General features: G+C 45.3%; 1 protein-coding gene across 3 annotated transcripts in view; it reads right to left on the reverse strand.

Annotated features, from left to right (window-relative positions):
• The window catches only part of PRKAB1 (protein kinase AMP-activated non-catalytic subunit beta 1), an 81,858-nt gene that overhangs the window by 33,106 nt on the left and 33,069 nt on the right, over positions 1–15,683 (reverse strand). For all 3 annotated transcript variants that reach the window (XM_086942880.1, XM_086942879.1, XM_086942881.1), the window contains exons 2-5: positions 15,284–15,463; positions 5,271–5,437; positions 4,222–4,315; positions 3,873–3,987 (exon numbers count right to left, since the gene is read on the reverse strand). In XM_086942880.1, coding sequence (XP_086799006.1) covers positions 3,873–3,987; positions 4,222–4,315; positions 5,271–5,437; positions 15,284–15,448 — 541 coding nt within the window. In that variant the 5' untranslated portion in view covers positions 15,449–15,463. The remainder of the gene's footprint in view (positions 1–3,872; positions 3,988–4,221; positions 4,316–5,270; positions 5,438–15,283; positions 15,464–15,683) is intronic.

Genomic DNA, 15,683 nt, shown 5'->3' on the forward strand with positions numbered 1-15,683 from the left:
GCGAGGCTCCGGACATGATGCCGGCGCTGGCCCCGCCCACCACCTTCACTTCCGGGTCGCGCTAGGCAGTGGCCCGGCAACCCTTTTCGACAAACAGCCTGGGCAGCAGCGGTAAACTCTTGGGGGCCACAACGAGGGGTAGGCTCCCTCGGGACAAGAAATAAACAGCGGTGCGGGCACCCGCTATAATTTAAATTAAAGCCAAAGGCTCAGGGTGGCACCTGCATAATAAAATCTTAAGCAGGACAGAGAGCAGCTCCGCGCTGCAGAGCCCAAATAAAGCGCTAGGGAGCAGGCAGACCCCAAGCCCCCCACCCCCAAGAAGGGCTCCCATAGCAAAGGGGCCTCAGCTACCAAAAGCAAAAGCACAGCGCTCTCCTCTGGCAAAAGGTCCTGGGAAAGGTTATAAGGGGAAAAGTCCAAAATAAGTCCTCCAGGGCATCCAGGGGCTGGGCAGGGCCCAGGGAGGCAAGCCTTCCCCTGAGCCCAAGCAGCAGCACGCCCCTGGCAGGATTCAAGTCAGAAACAAGAACATTTTGTAAGGGGACACAGCCCCTTTTTATACAGAGAAATCCTTTGTCTAGCAGGGTGTAGGCAATGTGAGAACCAGCTACAACTGGTTATAGGGAACTCCTTTCACAGGCATCAGAGGCAATACAGGGGGTGGAGCCAGCATTGTGTGGGGAAAACCCAGCCCCATTCACTCCCAGGTGCTATCTCCTCCCACCACTCTAGTTGCAGATGCAGTCATTCAACCAAGGGCTGACTCAGACAACCTCCTGGGGGCTCCCCAGCCCCTGTCACCCTCAAACGAGACAGTCAATCCACAAGCAGGCCGAGGCATCCTCCTGGAGCCAGGCTCCAGCCAATCACACGCCAGGCAAAAATTACACAAACATGCCAACTTCTAGAAGTGGCACTTCTACACTAGACAAAATCATGCCGCATATATCATTGCGCAGCATTCAATCTCACAAGTTCGCACATACCAAACTCGAACCTGCACTCCCCACGCATCAGGAACTACTATGGGCATACATATTCCCCATGCATTCCTATGGGAGGGCAGGTCACTCACCACACATACACTGAGAGCCCAAGCACTTTACACTGTACCACAGTGAAAAAGTGCGCAGAGGCCTAAAATCACCAACACCAGGTCACAGAAACAGGCTAGGAAAAAGCAAAAAGTTTCGGGGTGAACCTGCCAAAAAGGGTCAGGTCCAACAAGAGTCAGTTATTCAGGAAAGTAAGACAATATAGAATGCAAGCATGTCTCACTTTAAGCACTAACTCCTGTTAAATGTGGAAAGGGTAGCTGTTAGTGGGAAAACACGTTAAATGCAATTGTACACTTTATTTTACAAGATATTCCCAGTTTAAGAGCTTTGGTCTGGCCTGGGAACAGTGTGATCTCTCACACTTCTGGCTGCTGCAGGACACAGCACACAATCGGCACCAAGCATGCACAAGCAGGGCCAAGCCACAGGAACACTTTTTTGTGTGTGGAAGAATCTTAATCTGACGGCCACATGGCAAGAAGACAAATTAGTGCCTACTTTGTACTAACGGGAAGAAATTCAAGGCCCATATAGAAGTCCCCACCAGAAATCTAAATAAAGTGCCAATACAGCAAGCAACAACAAATCAGAGGCACGGACTCCATACCCATATGACAGAGACCAACATTTAGTGCCCCAAAAAATTATTTGATCATTTATTAGGTGCTTCATACCCAGATGTGGCACGTTACGCTGTGCCAGAGGGAGTGCAAGGTTGGCAGAGTGTTATATTTGTTGTGATTCAATATGGAACAGATTTTCAACAGCCATAACCAGAGATTCAGTGATAACTTGAGAGCAACCATCAGAGATTCAATGCCAGCGAGACACAAATATATTCAGTGCAATCAAGGTAACTGCGCCTGGAAGCAAAGACTCCATGCAGAGATGGCTGCAAATAACAAAAGCTCCAATACAGCAGCAACATCCAGCAGCACAGATAATGTCAACGTGGCAGACAGAGACAGCTACTTAGCGCAAACACAGCAGCAGAGAGACTCTTCGCCAACATGTTAGCAACAGTCACTGGCAGACTTGCTACTAACATGGCACCCAGAAGCCTGATTCATAGTTAGGTGGATAGGTTACTCAATCACATCAGATAGGATTTCCTGTCTGGTTTATTACAAGTGAATTATATAGCCTACATCACTTGTAAAAAAGGTGGCTAGGATATCCGTCAATTTTGTGACGGGGTATCTATCTGCCAAACTCTAAATCAGGCCCTCAATGCGAATGTCGATTTAACAGCACAAACCATCGTTTCAGTAACAATACAGAAGTAATGATCCGAGGCAAGATAGTGCCTGAAATTGTGAGTTATTCACGGTGAAAATGCGCTTTAACATTTCCTGACCGCAGCGACTTTCCTCGCCCTAGCATGCAATTAGTCCTTCGTGCACGATCAAAGCCTTCCTTCAACAACAATTTCATAAACAAGACTCCTTGACCATATACTTTTAAGATTTTAAACCTTCAGAAAGGCCTTAGCCTACCGGCCACACGGGAGAAACATGTGCCGGATGTTCGTTTTTATTTATTTCTGGCAGCAAATAAATACAGAATGTCATATTGAAAACGTACATCTGACTTTGGGATTCCTTACCCCAGGAACTTACAGACACATATTAGGCACAAACCTTTCATATGTTTGTTATAGTGTGATTTCTTCTCTTACTTTGCATTGATATTCTCCCTTCTGTTCAGCCTGAGTGACAGTAGAATGCATGACGATTTCATGGAATGCTTCAGTGCTTGGTCTTGGTTTGAGTGTCAGTTGAAGATTGGAGGCGAAGCAGCAGTGTTCATATCAATTTCCCTCAGTTTGATAGCTCTTGGGTGAAGCCCCTTGATAGGAACATGCTACATTAAGAATTGGGACCTGTCCCAATGTGCGTGAACCTGCGCAGCACCCACCCTTCAATGAGTTTAACAAAAAGACAGTCACAGTAAGAAGCTGTTGCATGGTTCTGAGGGATAGAACTCTATAATGCCCCTGCAGCCTCACCAGTCCCTCCAGCTAAGACAAACTAGGCTATTCCCTCTCTCACTTCAACAGCATTATCAACATTGCCACATTTGCAGAGAAACTAAGACAAACATAAAAACAGTCATAATAACTCAGCACAGGTCTTTTCTGCGGGATCACCAATACAAACCAAAGCACAAGATTAATCTGCAGCAATGTGAACTACCATGTAGAGACCCAGAGTTGGTTTCCTTTCTCGTAAAAAATCAAACAAAAATGTAACCACCCACATGGCAAACACCAATACCATCTCAGAGAGCCATACCAAGGCGGCAGGGGCAGACCACCTGCAAAAATTACAAATTCTGATGAGGTCCCCAACTACGTAACCAGAACCAGAGTTTAATCCAAACCACCTATAGCCACAGGTATATCCAACACAACATGCAAAATAAGCGTAAATTAATCCAGGCACAAACGACAAAAAGCAAACAATAACTCTCAACTAATTACAAACACCAAACAAATGCAGTGTCTCCAAAGGACAGCAAGTAGTTTGAAGGCACATAAAGTCAAAGCTGAAACATCTAACCATACAAAAGTCGCCTCGAATCACACTCTGCAGAGAAAGCTTAAACTGTAAAGTAAAAATTAACATTAACATGATGGAAGGCAGTCAGATAGTTCTCATTTGTAAGAACGAAAAATCTGAAACATAGTCAATTTCCATGTAGTAAATTACGTGATACCATGAAAAAAAAACATTTGTCCAACAGAAATTGTGCATACCCCTGATCAAAAGAACATTTTCAAACAAACTTGAAAACAAAATATATTCCTACCTGATAAGTCGGAGCCCTTTTGTGAATCTACCATTAAAGCATCAAACACTTCAAAGTCGGTTTTTTGCACCTGAATGATGTTGTTCACAGTGCCTAGTTGACTTGTTACTACGGGCTGAAAAAATGAAAGAATAACGTCTTAAGGATGCTGTGATGGACTAGGTTCATGAATTCGATACATGGGGAGGAAAGACATTTCAAAATCAAGGGTAGAGAGAGTTCTCCTGTGCCGTATAGCATGAGATCAGAAACAAATAGGGATGACAATAAAAAAAACAGGGGATGCCCACAAGTTCCACTACAGTTAAATAGTGGCACAGTACTGCAAAAAAGTTCACAGAAATAGTACCTCAGCTGGATCGTGCGTCCATTGGCCATCTACATAAAACTTGTACTGGTGCTCTCCCTCCGGCAGATCCAAGATAGCTACAAAGTTATTTTGGCTTAAGAAAAGAAGAAAAGACTGATAAAGACATGGTTCACAATCGTTTTTATAACAATATTTATTGTCCCAAGACCAAACAATAAAGTTGTTTATACAAACATTACATTTTAATCATACCCCATGCTCTTTTCATGCTTAAATGGTCTACCACATCCATTCTCATCTAAGAGTGATCTGTTACAATTTCTTTACTGAGCCTATAAAGTAATTTACAATCTTTAGCCCAATGCATCTAAGTGTATGCAACTAATACTATGGGACAGACTCAGGTACTTTGTCTTTTGAAAGAGGTCTGTAACTTTGATCTGCTCGAATAACAAAAAAGGATGCAGACCATCGTACACATTAGGATACATGCTACATATTGCCCTATGCAAACTGGGGTGGTTGGAATACAGTTTTTAGTGCAGCCCCCTCTTTACTGCTGCATGTGAAACCTAAACTTGGTCCAGACCACCAAACGCATCCTTGGACAATTTGCAATAGTCTTTCTGTTACCTCTTTGTGTCTCCTCTAGCTTTCACGTTTGTACTTCTCAAAATCTTAATTTTACCACACTGCATGTGATCTGCAACACCTCATTACTTGACTTTCTATAAGTATCTCCCCTTTAGTTGCAATTTCCATTTCTCCCAATCTTTATTGAATTCCTTTCTTTCTGAGTATATCATATATATATATAACCTATTATTAATTCAATAACTTAATTCTGCCTACTGCATTCATAACATGCACAAGCTGACAGTTTGAGAGGAGTGGGTGGACAGAAGAGGAGCGGACACAGGTTACATTATATGGTATGAAGTCATGCAAACCAGTGATTAGTAATCATGAGGAGCAAATGGACAGAGTGCACCAGGGTGCTGCACATTCAATAGATAAAAGAACAACACTCCATACATAACAGTTTTAGGTACTGATGTCTTACGTTTATCTGAGCAATACGGTCTTACCTTCGTATGAGAGGGATTTTGCTCCAGTTGTTGAAAGATCCAGAAAGATAAATCTCCTTGCCTCCACCTGTCCAACGGAAGACAGTTGGACGTGCTTGAGTAGGAGTTTTGTCATTCACTTCCATATCGTGCTGCCAAGCCAGGAATTCCTCCTTATCCGAAGATGGCTAGAATCCACCAACAATATTCATAAATGAAGGGTTCAGTATGCATTGATCTTTAAGTAAGAAAACGAGAACTCAAAGCGACTTTACATTTAAATTATGGACTGACTGAATAGGTTTACGGGCAAGGAACAAAGTGGCTGCTGTGAAAAAGTCATCTTTACTCATAATACTTTTGGGGTAACAGATGGGCGTTAACATGTACGGATCATTATCAGATTCTTTTTCTTTTTTAAAGTAGCAACAAGCTACTCATATAATTGACATTTCTGCACAAAAAAAGATTCCTCCGATGTTTAATAAAAGGGCAGCGAAAGGGTGGGTGACTGTTAGAGGTACGTTTTTGTAGGCTGAATAACTTGTCAGCTAGTAGATGCTAGAGATCTGCCTTTGCCGTTTAACAAATATCACTCAATATTGATTTCTACATAAAACAGCTGCCTTACAGTCTAGGGCAAATTCCATAGTACTTTCCCTGCACAGTAGGAGAACAGAGGGGCATATTATCAAGGGGGTTTATCTCCGCTTTTTGGCTTTAAAAGCCAAGAAAGCGGAGATAAAATTATCTCCCTATTACCTAGCTGTCGCTAACACCAGTTAGCGACAGCTAGTAGGAGATAGCGACCATCTTGGGCCCCACTTTGCATGTCAGTGATATTTATCACTAATGATATGCAAAGTGGGCGTGCCAAGATGTTAGAGACTGAAAACAGTCGCTAACATCGCTATCTCCTATTACCAACTTTTGGAGATATTCGCGCTAAGCGCGAATATCTCCAAAAGCTAACACCTGCCCTGAGCAGTTCTTAGCCATGTTATCCAATGGGAGGTGGATAACATGGCTAAGAGCATTAGCTCGGTAATGCATGAATATCGCTGACTTTTCAGCGATATTCATGCATTGCGGCGATTTTTATCGCATTTGAGATAAACCTTGGTAATACCAAGGTATATTTGCGGTAAAAATCGCCGCAGCTCAGCGGTAAATTTTTGTCTCTAACCAAGCAATAGCGATAATTATCGCTATTGCTTGGTAATATGCCCTAGAGTCCTCTTCTATATGGTAAAAGGCCATGGAGGAACAAGTAAGTCATAACCTAGGCAAACATTGCCTGTACTTCTCTTTCCCAGCTTCTTCTCGGTGCCTACAAGGGCCATTCGGTGAATGATTTCACAATTAGCCTCAAATTCTAAGCTGACAACAACCTAAGCAACATTCTAGAAGGCTTACTGTTAGTGATTTTTATAATGCTGGACCGGTTAAGGGAACTGTTCTTTTCTCTTCTCTTTAAAGGCAGGGCCCATTTATGGGCTAACCAGTGAGGCGAGCACAAATGTCAGCAATCCTCAAATGTGACTTATATTTTCTGATCTCCAAGTAGACCGGGTTTCTGAGATGAACATCCCTCCCACCATGAGCAAGGAGCAGGCATAATCCTCACTCCAAGTACATGTAATGCATTGCAACTCACAGAAGCTGTGGATAGATGAGACCTAAAAATGAAGAGGCAGTCTAAAGCACATCATTAATATGGCAGGTCATTCAAAACTCTTCTCCAATCGAATTTTGCTTCTTTAACACTCTTCTAGCTGTAAAGTAAATACAATTGCATATGACAGAAAATCATACCTTTTTAAGAAAAGGGGCATCCGAGAAAATGACCTGCCTCAGCAGAGCAGACTACAAAAAACTAGGGGTGGGCAATAAAAGCTGCTCTGCTGGTGGAGTTCATAAAGTTTTGGCCACATCTTGTTTCGCTTGTAACGAAGAGTTGCAGTCAAACTCTGCCAACCCACGCATGGCCAAGTTTTTACTCGTATGCGGCTCACCAACGGTAATTGGGCGTGAGCGAGATCTGAAATCTACTAGTGCCATTTTTGGGTGCTGGGTGGGTACCCGGCGAGATTTTATCAACAAGGGCAGCTGCAACAATTCACGGTGAGAAAGCTACTGCTCAAGTAAAAAATGTAGGTTTCAAAGAGGGGGGAGGCGAGAGGACACTATTTACCACTCAAGATGGTGGAAGGTCCAGTAGCAGCTTAGTGTCCGTACTGAGTACTAGAGAGTCAAATCAAAAAATGGGGTTGCTGCACTGTTCCTAGAGGAAAAAGAGGTGGGGGGATTTTAGCTGGCGTGACCAAGGGGGGGAATTTAAATGATACCCTGGGGCATCCATTATGTTGGATGTATTTGCCTCACACACCCCGAGGAGTGTCATGCTTCATCATCGGCGGTTGCTCCTCGTCGGGGAGGCGGTGCAATCCCCGACCGGCACACCTCAGAGAGGGGCTCTTTGGCGGAGATCTTTTTCCAACTGCCTTTTGGTGAAGTGGGGGTATGTGGGCAGGGTAGTGTATTCCTATGATGAGGCGGCTAAAATGTAACAAGGGGTGCCGGAATGGACTTTATTCTGGGGGTCCCCTGGCTACAGTTAAAAGGTGAAGCTAGTTGCCTAGGTGTCAACCTATTATGTTGTGTGATCCTCCTATGCCTAGTGAGCTCGAGCTCGGCGGGGATGGGTAGGTCACAACGCCCGGACGCAGAAGACTTCAGCCACACCTCGAGGGCTTAGCACTGCAATTCAGCCCTGCCGAACACTCATGTGGCCTCTAATATATGACCACTAGGCATAGGAGGATCCACTAAGGTAACAATACAACACATATGATACTAGCATGTTGTTGTCTTCACTTTGGTCCTGAAGAATCGCGGTTAATATACCATTAGCGAGAAACATGTTGACCACATGCACTGCTAGTTTCTACTAGGGGTCACACAACATAATAGGTTGACACCTAGGCAACTAGCTTCACCTTTTAACTGTAGCCAGGGGACCCCCAGAATAAAGTCCATTCCGGTACCCCTTGTTACATTTTAGCCGCCTCATCATAGGAATACACTACCCTGCCCACATACCCCCACTTCACCAAAAGGCAGTTGGAAAAAGATCTCCGCCAAAGAGCCCCTCTCTGAGGTGTGCCCGTCGGGGATTGCACCGCCTCCCCGACGAGGAGCAACCGCCGATGATGAAGCATGACACTCCTCGGGGTGTGTGAGGCAAATACATCCAACATAATGGATGCCCCAGGGTATCATTTAAATCCCCCCCTTGGTCAAGTAAAAAATGTACCAGAGCGGCAGCAAAGAAGCAGTGCCCTCTGGCGCGCTGTGTGGTGCCACAAAGAGCCCTCTGGCTTGCTGCCATTCGGTCTGATTTAGCAGCGCGAGACAAGCCCCCAGTGCTAAAATTCAGCGCGGCGTGTCAATTTCCACCCACTTGCGGAACTTCACAGAATCTTGCATCGTTTTCATGTAACTCCCTGGAATTCCACAGATTGAAACTCTGCAAGTTCCACCCATCGCTACAAATGTGGCAAGTTCCACCCATCGCTACAAATGTGGTAATGTGTGAACAGTACCTCTGAACAATTTGACTCCTTCTATTCGAACCATCAAAACCAGTTGACATTCGTTCAGGGTTACAGGTGCAGGGAGGAGGGAGTTTAGGGGTTTGTAGTAACATTAGGTGTAGAGACTGATCAAGACGCAGATGTGGGGAGTAGGGAACAGGAGATGCGACAAGTAATGAGAGTCTTATTGACATTCATGGACACCCAGAAGAGGCCGGTGGGGGCCGGGGGGGGGGGGGGGGGGAATGGTATCTAGTCTAGTTAGCAATGCAGGACCAATGTCAACTTGTTGTGGAATGTAAATGGCTTAGGCTCCAAAATAAAGTGTACATTGGTACTTCAATTCCTCAAGAGACATAAGCCAGACGTGGTCCCACTGCAGGAGACCCACCTGCACGGGTGTCACTACAAAGCATTAAAAAAGTGGGGTATAGAAGTTAATAGCTCATGCAGGATACACATCGGGATCGCAAGGGATGGGCATCCTTCTCAGAGTCACAGCAACATATGTCCCAGAAAAGACATGGAGGGACCCGTTAGGCAGAATGGTGTTGGGAAAACGCTAAGCCTGGGCTCAGTCTATGTCCCACCAATGATGCAAAGTGAAACGAGGATAGCACCAGGGGCGTAATTATTAGAGCTACCATTGGACACACTAATTTTAGGGGGAGAAATTAATGAGGTGATGTCCCTAACGGATGATCTTTGGCCAGGAAGGGAAGCCTCCACCACTGAGACTCCTTTAAGAGGACTAGCAGGAGCATTGGGATGGGCAGACCTCTGGAGAGCCCATAATGGGGTGACGTGCCGATACATGCACCAGTCGGCAAGACATGGGAGCCTTTCTCTGTTTGTTTACTTTAAAAAGAGATGTGGGGAGCTCCAGAGACACACATCAACTAGCAAGAGGGATTTCAGACCACTCACCGGTGGTTACCTAGTTCAGAGAGCAGACAGCAAGGGCTCTTGTGCCTCCAAGGCTAGAACTTTGGCATCTGAATGATAAAGAGTTGGTAGGTAAATTACGGGAGGGCACAGAAAATTATTTTCGGCAAAACGAGGGATCAGTTAAATTCCGCTGTGTACTCTAGGAGGCATATAAGACAGTGGTGAGAGGGCAATACCAAGCTTTAGTAAGGTTAAAAAAGAAAGCGGATAGGCAGAAATACCAAGAGATTGAACAGAAAAGTACAAGCATGGAAACGGAATTGACTGGAAAAGTTGAACACAACGAGGCCCTGACGCACCGCCTAAAGTTGGCACAGCAGGAGTTACTGAAGGTATCAAAGGGGGCAGCCAGGGCCCATGCATTGGCAGTGCAGCACAGGGTTCATGAGGTCGGGAACAAGGCTACAAAGTTAATTGCCTGGCTGGAGAAAAGGCATAGGGAAAGAAATTGGGTCATGGAGATCCTTGACCGGGATGGAGTGGGGCTAACTGGGGACAAGGCCACAGGGGTTGCGTTTGTGGATTTTTATGAGGTATATACAGCAAGATCCACTAGGTCAGTGGAGGAGTGTGTATAACTACTCACAACTATGAACGTCAATACTCTAACTAAAGAGGATTCAGATCTGTTGAAAGGCGAAATTACCGTGGAAGAAATAGCAGGACTGATAAGTGATCTGCAGGACCAATAAGTGATCAGGGAAGACCTCGGACCCTAACAGGTTGCCCGTAGAGATCAGCTCAGATTCGGCACCACAATTGTTAAAAATGTTTCTAGAGGCTAGAGAGGTAGGAATCTTACCAGAAGATCAGAGAACGACCACTATAGTGGTAATCCCAAACAAGCACTGGCGTTGCCAATAGGTCTTGCAGTAGGAAAGTTGGAGCTATTGGTTTTGTCAATGACAAAGCCCTTTATGTTTTTAAAATGAAAAGAAAAATAGAAGGCATTGTTATTTGCAATTGTAATAGCTCCAACTTTCCTACTGCGAGACCTATTGGCAACGCCAGTGCTGGTTTTTTCTGCCCCTTTTCCCCGGCGAGCCTGTCTGGAGGAGATGGGGAGAGTTACATGCCGTGCCCCGGTGAGGAAGGGACATGTGCTGTGCAGCAGCCGTCCCAGGGCAGGGCGACGATGCAGCAGTTTCTGAAGGGGACCTCTAGACCTCACTGCTTGGCTGGCATTTTGTGGTGTGACAGGGGGAAGATGCCATGCTGATCACCTCTAGACTTCGTGTGCCCTGCGCATGCTGTTGGGGATGGATGACTACTTGACCAGCTCACATTTGTTACCTCCCGCCGCTTATTCTCAAGTCTCTTTGGTTTTGCCCGTCTACACCGTATACATTTGAAATGCTTTGCAAATACATCTGACTTCATGGTTAATGGAGATGGCACGGCGTTTCCCACTGCTCCAGCAAATTGAAACACTGTATTTAATTGGGTCCTCACCAAAAATTCATGCGGTGAAGTGTGTTTCATTCTGACTACGCCTCTGCCAGCAAGAGCTTGTTTATTTATAAGTACAGTGTCCCTACTGTACACAGCACACGCTTTCTATATTGGGTGCAGCTTGCAGATGTATTCTCGGCCTCTCGGAAGCTGCAGGAAAATGCTCTGCACAAAGGCACCGTGCCATTGTCGGGCACAATTCGTGTTTGTACTGCGTGGGAGGATTGTAGATATGCTTGTCAATTAAGCACATTGGACTGACGATATCACAGCACACATTTTGACAGCGATTTACGTAGAAGTTCAACCGAATGAAAGGCTTTAGGATTGACCGTATTGTTGAATAATTTGATTTGCTTGGTAGATATGGTCCTATGATTCTTTCTGCATTTACAGTTTGAATTTCAAGCCAGTGACGCCGATCTTGCCTTTCTTCATTCTTGAATAATCTGATGAGATGCTGCCTTTCAGACGATTAATGGGTAGAAGTCTACATTGCACAAAAAGTGCAAGATAGATGTGATACCAAATAAAAATAGTCTGCCTTTGTTGCAATGTCTTTTTTTCCTTGAGACACTAATAACGAATGCCTTTCTGTGTCGGTGGTTGTGCGCCAATAAAGTTAAGCATTGTAATCGGAACGGAGCAGCAGGGAAGGAGGTGCGGGCAGGAGAAGGAGGAATAAGGGAGGAGCAGGCGTCGGCCGAGGAGGCGAAAGCTCTAGGTGGGAGATTTAGTGAACGGCTGAGGGAGTGAAATGGAAAAGAAGCCAACAGTGAAAACGTAAAGAGACTCAAAGGAGAGAACGAGGAAGGAGTAGGAAGATGCCAGAATGTAAAAGATGCGGTATGGAGGAGGAAGGAGATGTAGTGATAAAAAAAATATTTAAAAAACAAGCGAGAAGATGAGCGGCCGGGAAACTGAAAGTACGGCCGGCCAGCCACGAATAATTAGGGGAGGAGAAGCCGCACAGCACACGCTGGGAGAAGCCCTTTGATGTGCTGTGCGGCCATGAAAAAATGCAATTGGGAGGGAGTGAGGCTGATGCGCGTGCTTGTTTGGTCACGTGATTCACGTGAACTTAAAGAAAACCGCACGAACAAAACCCTTAGTTTGACGAGCATTTTGAGCACTTGAATTCTCGGTCCGCTCAATGCGCTTGCGCGCATTGATAGGTCGCGAGACCTCAAAAAGGTAAGCCACCAAAAGAGTGCACATCGTACAGGCCCATCTCATTATTAAACGTGGAGCCCAAAGTCTTGGCCCCTGTCCTTGCGAATAGACTGGCTGGAGTTTTGCCCTCAGTGATCCATCCGGATCAGTGAGGTTTGGTCCCAAGGCAGTATGTGCCTAAATTTAAGAAGATTATACAGGATATTACACTTGCCCAAGGTATATGGGGCATCAAATGTAGCGGTTCTATTCCTTGACGCCAGAATGGCCTTTGTTAGTGTGGAGTGGGGCTACCTCTTTGCCCTCACTGCTTGGCCACGATTAGGCTTTGGGTTGGAGTTCTGTGCATGGGTGCATTTGTTATATCAAGGTCCAACGGTGAGGGTAAATGGCTGATTGTCACATACTAGAGAATTAATGAAGGGTACGAGACAGGGTTGCAACTTGTCCCCTATGATTTTTGCCCTGGCTTTGGAACTGCTGGCGTTCGGGGGGATCCACTAATCCGGGGACAGGCAGTGGAGGACAATTGGGAAGAGAAAATATCGCTGTATGCTGACGATATTCTGTTATATGTTAGCAAACCCTGTATGTGCATTCCACGAATCTTGCCTATTTTTAATCTATTTGGCAGCTATGCGGGTTACCAAATTAACTGGGACAAGTCTTTGATTTTTCCGTTGTCCCAGGGTCCTCTGTCCCTGCGGAGAAGTTGCCCAGCACCGGTATCTATGGATGGATTTAAATATCTGGGCACTGAAATAATAAGGTCAGAAGCCCAGTTTCTAGAGTGCAACATTGTCCCCCAAATAGATTGCTTCCAGACGGACGTGAGCCACTGGCACGCACTCCCTCTTTCGCTGATGGGGAGAGCCGACCACTTCAAAATGATGACGCTCCCGGGATTCTTGTACGTTTTCCAAAATACGCCATTTAAGATCCCTGAGCCATATTTACGAAGAATAGATGGTATCCTTAGAACTCGGTTGTGGGATGGGCGGGCAGCGTGAATCTCGCTCACAAAACTCCAGCGAGGGGTGTATGACGGGGACTTACCCGTTCCAAACCTCAAAGCCTACTATTGGGCAGCCCAAATGGTGGTGATAAACAACTGTGTGCTTGGGGAAAGGCATGAACCAGCATATCGAGTCGACCGACTGGCCATGGGAGGCAAAGATTATCTGGCACTCCTATATAAAGGGAGGGGCGGTGTTTTTCGGCCACCGCCACATATGATGGCGGTCCTGCAGGCCTGGAAGGCAGCTAACAGGTGCATAGGATGGGATAGGAAGCTTACGGCTGAAACCCCATTATGGGATAGTGACTTATTAAGTGTGGTCGGGAAACTGAGAATGTATACGAAATGACATGTAAGTGGTATTGAGAAACTAGGAGATATATGGCGGTCAGGGGCACTTGCTACGTTTGAGACATTAGTAAATTAATTTGGGCTGGCACAGACAGAGATATTACGGTATAGACAAATACAACACGCTCTGAAAGAACACTTGCCTGACGGGGAGATGGTACCTAACTACTCCCCTTTAGACGATAGGTTCTTGTTAGATCCAATGCCTAGTAAAGCAGTGTCACTGACAGATAGGAAAATTATGAACAATATGCCTGACAGTCTTGGTGGGCTACGCGAAGAATGGACTGTTGACTTGGGGGACATAGACGACTGGGGATTGGAGTGAAGCGATTCAGAGCCCACGAGAAATAAGATAAGGACTAGATTCCAACTGGTGCAGCTACATATACTTCATAGGTCGTACCTGTCCAAGACAAGGATGTTTAAAATCGGGCCGGCGGAGTCGGCCAGCTGTCCTAGAGGTTGTGGGGAGCTGGGAACATTTGTTCATGTGCTAGGGACCTGTCCAGTCATACAGAACTATTGGCCCAAAATCAAAAAGGTGCTGAAAAAGGTGACGGGCATACCAATACCACTAGATGCTAAGTGTCTGCTACTTGGAATGTCAGTAGAAGAAAAATGGCCGAGGAAGGTGGGTATCTGGATGGGTGTGGCAGAAGTAGTAGCAAAACGTAATATTGTGCGACTCTGGGGAGCAAGTAGGCCCCCAAAGTTACAGGACTGGGAGGAAGACTTGGACTGGTGCCAAAAGGTGGAACAGACAATTTATAACAGGTGCGATGCGGACATTTGAAAAAATATGGGGCCACTGGATGCAATTTAGGGGTAAATTAGATTTGTTAGAGGTGGGCAGGAGGGATGCCTGAGGCTTTTGGAGGGAGGTAAAGATAGGAGGGAAAGCTAGACTTATCCTTGCTCTTCATAAGGGTGGAACTAGTTAAAATTGATTATGTATCAAAGAATTGGTCTCCTGCGTGAGGCCTAACTACGGAAACGTGACCTATGCAACTACTGTGTATCTTGATCACTGTATAATAATTAAAAATTAAATTTAAAAAAAAAACATTTGACATTTAAAAAGGGTAACAAAATGTGGTCTTTTATGGTGTTTGACAAAGTTGGTGTGTCCTTTTTTTTTCTTTCCTCTCTCCCTCCGTTTTCTTTCATTCCTCACTCAAGACCTCAGCACCGAAGCTATTTCAGCTAACAGAAATAGAGAAACACACCTCTTCAAATATATGGAAATGTAAAGTGTTGGAGAACAAGCGTTCAGAAGCAATGCTTTGAAACAAGCATACGATCTGCAGTTGAACAGCAAAGGGTACTCATTTGGAGTTTGCTTAAAGCAGGATTGGTACCACCAATATCTAAAGAGTAGTTCAGCATAAATTACTTCCACTGCGAGTCAAAGACATTAAACAACAGAAGGCTATAGTCTGATCTCTCAGCACTCCTTAGTGCTGAAAAAAAAGGTTGCTGACCAACTCGGTTACCTTGACGTCTTCAGACTGGAACATGTCGGCATCTTCGGGGCTATCCATTAGGATTTTTGGTCTATCCCCTTTTGTGGTTATGGCTCCCCCACCACTGTCACGCCGGGGGGTCTTCTGCCCACCTGGCCGCTCCATTCCACCGCGTTCACTGCTTGTGTTCCCCATCTCTTCTTTTGAGGTCTGAAAGAAAAAAAAAGAAAACAAGTTGCAGCTGGTGGCTTGAAAACGAGAACATGTGACCAGAAAGAATTCTGCACAGTTTGACAACATGCCTCTCAAACAACAAATGCAGGGCAGAAATAGTACCAAAAATGGGGCACTACAGGGGATTGAGCACATCAGGCGCCAACCAACAAGTGTGCTTTTATAACTTCCAATCACCATTTGTACTTAATTTTCT

This window comes from Lissotriton vulgaris, chromosome 11 (genome assembly GCF_964263255.1).
Source record: "Lissotriton vulgaris chromosome 11, aLisVul1.2, whole genome shotgun sequence".
Taxonomy (NCBI): Eukaryota; Metazoa; Chordata; class Amphibia; order Caudata; family Salamandridae; genus Lissotriton; species Lissotriton vulgaris.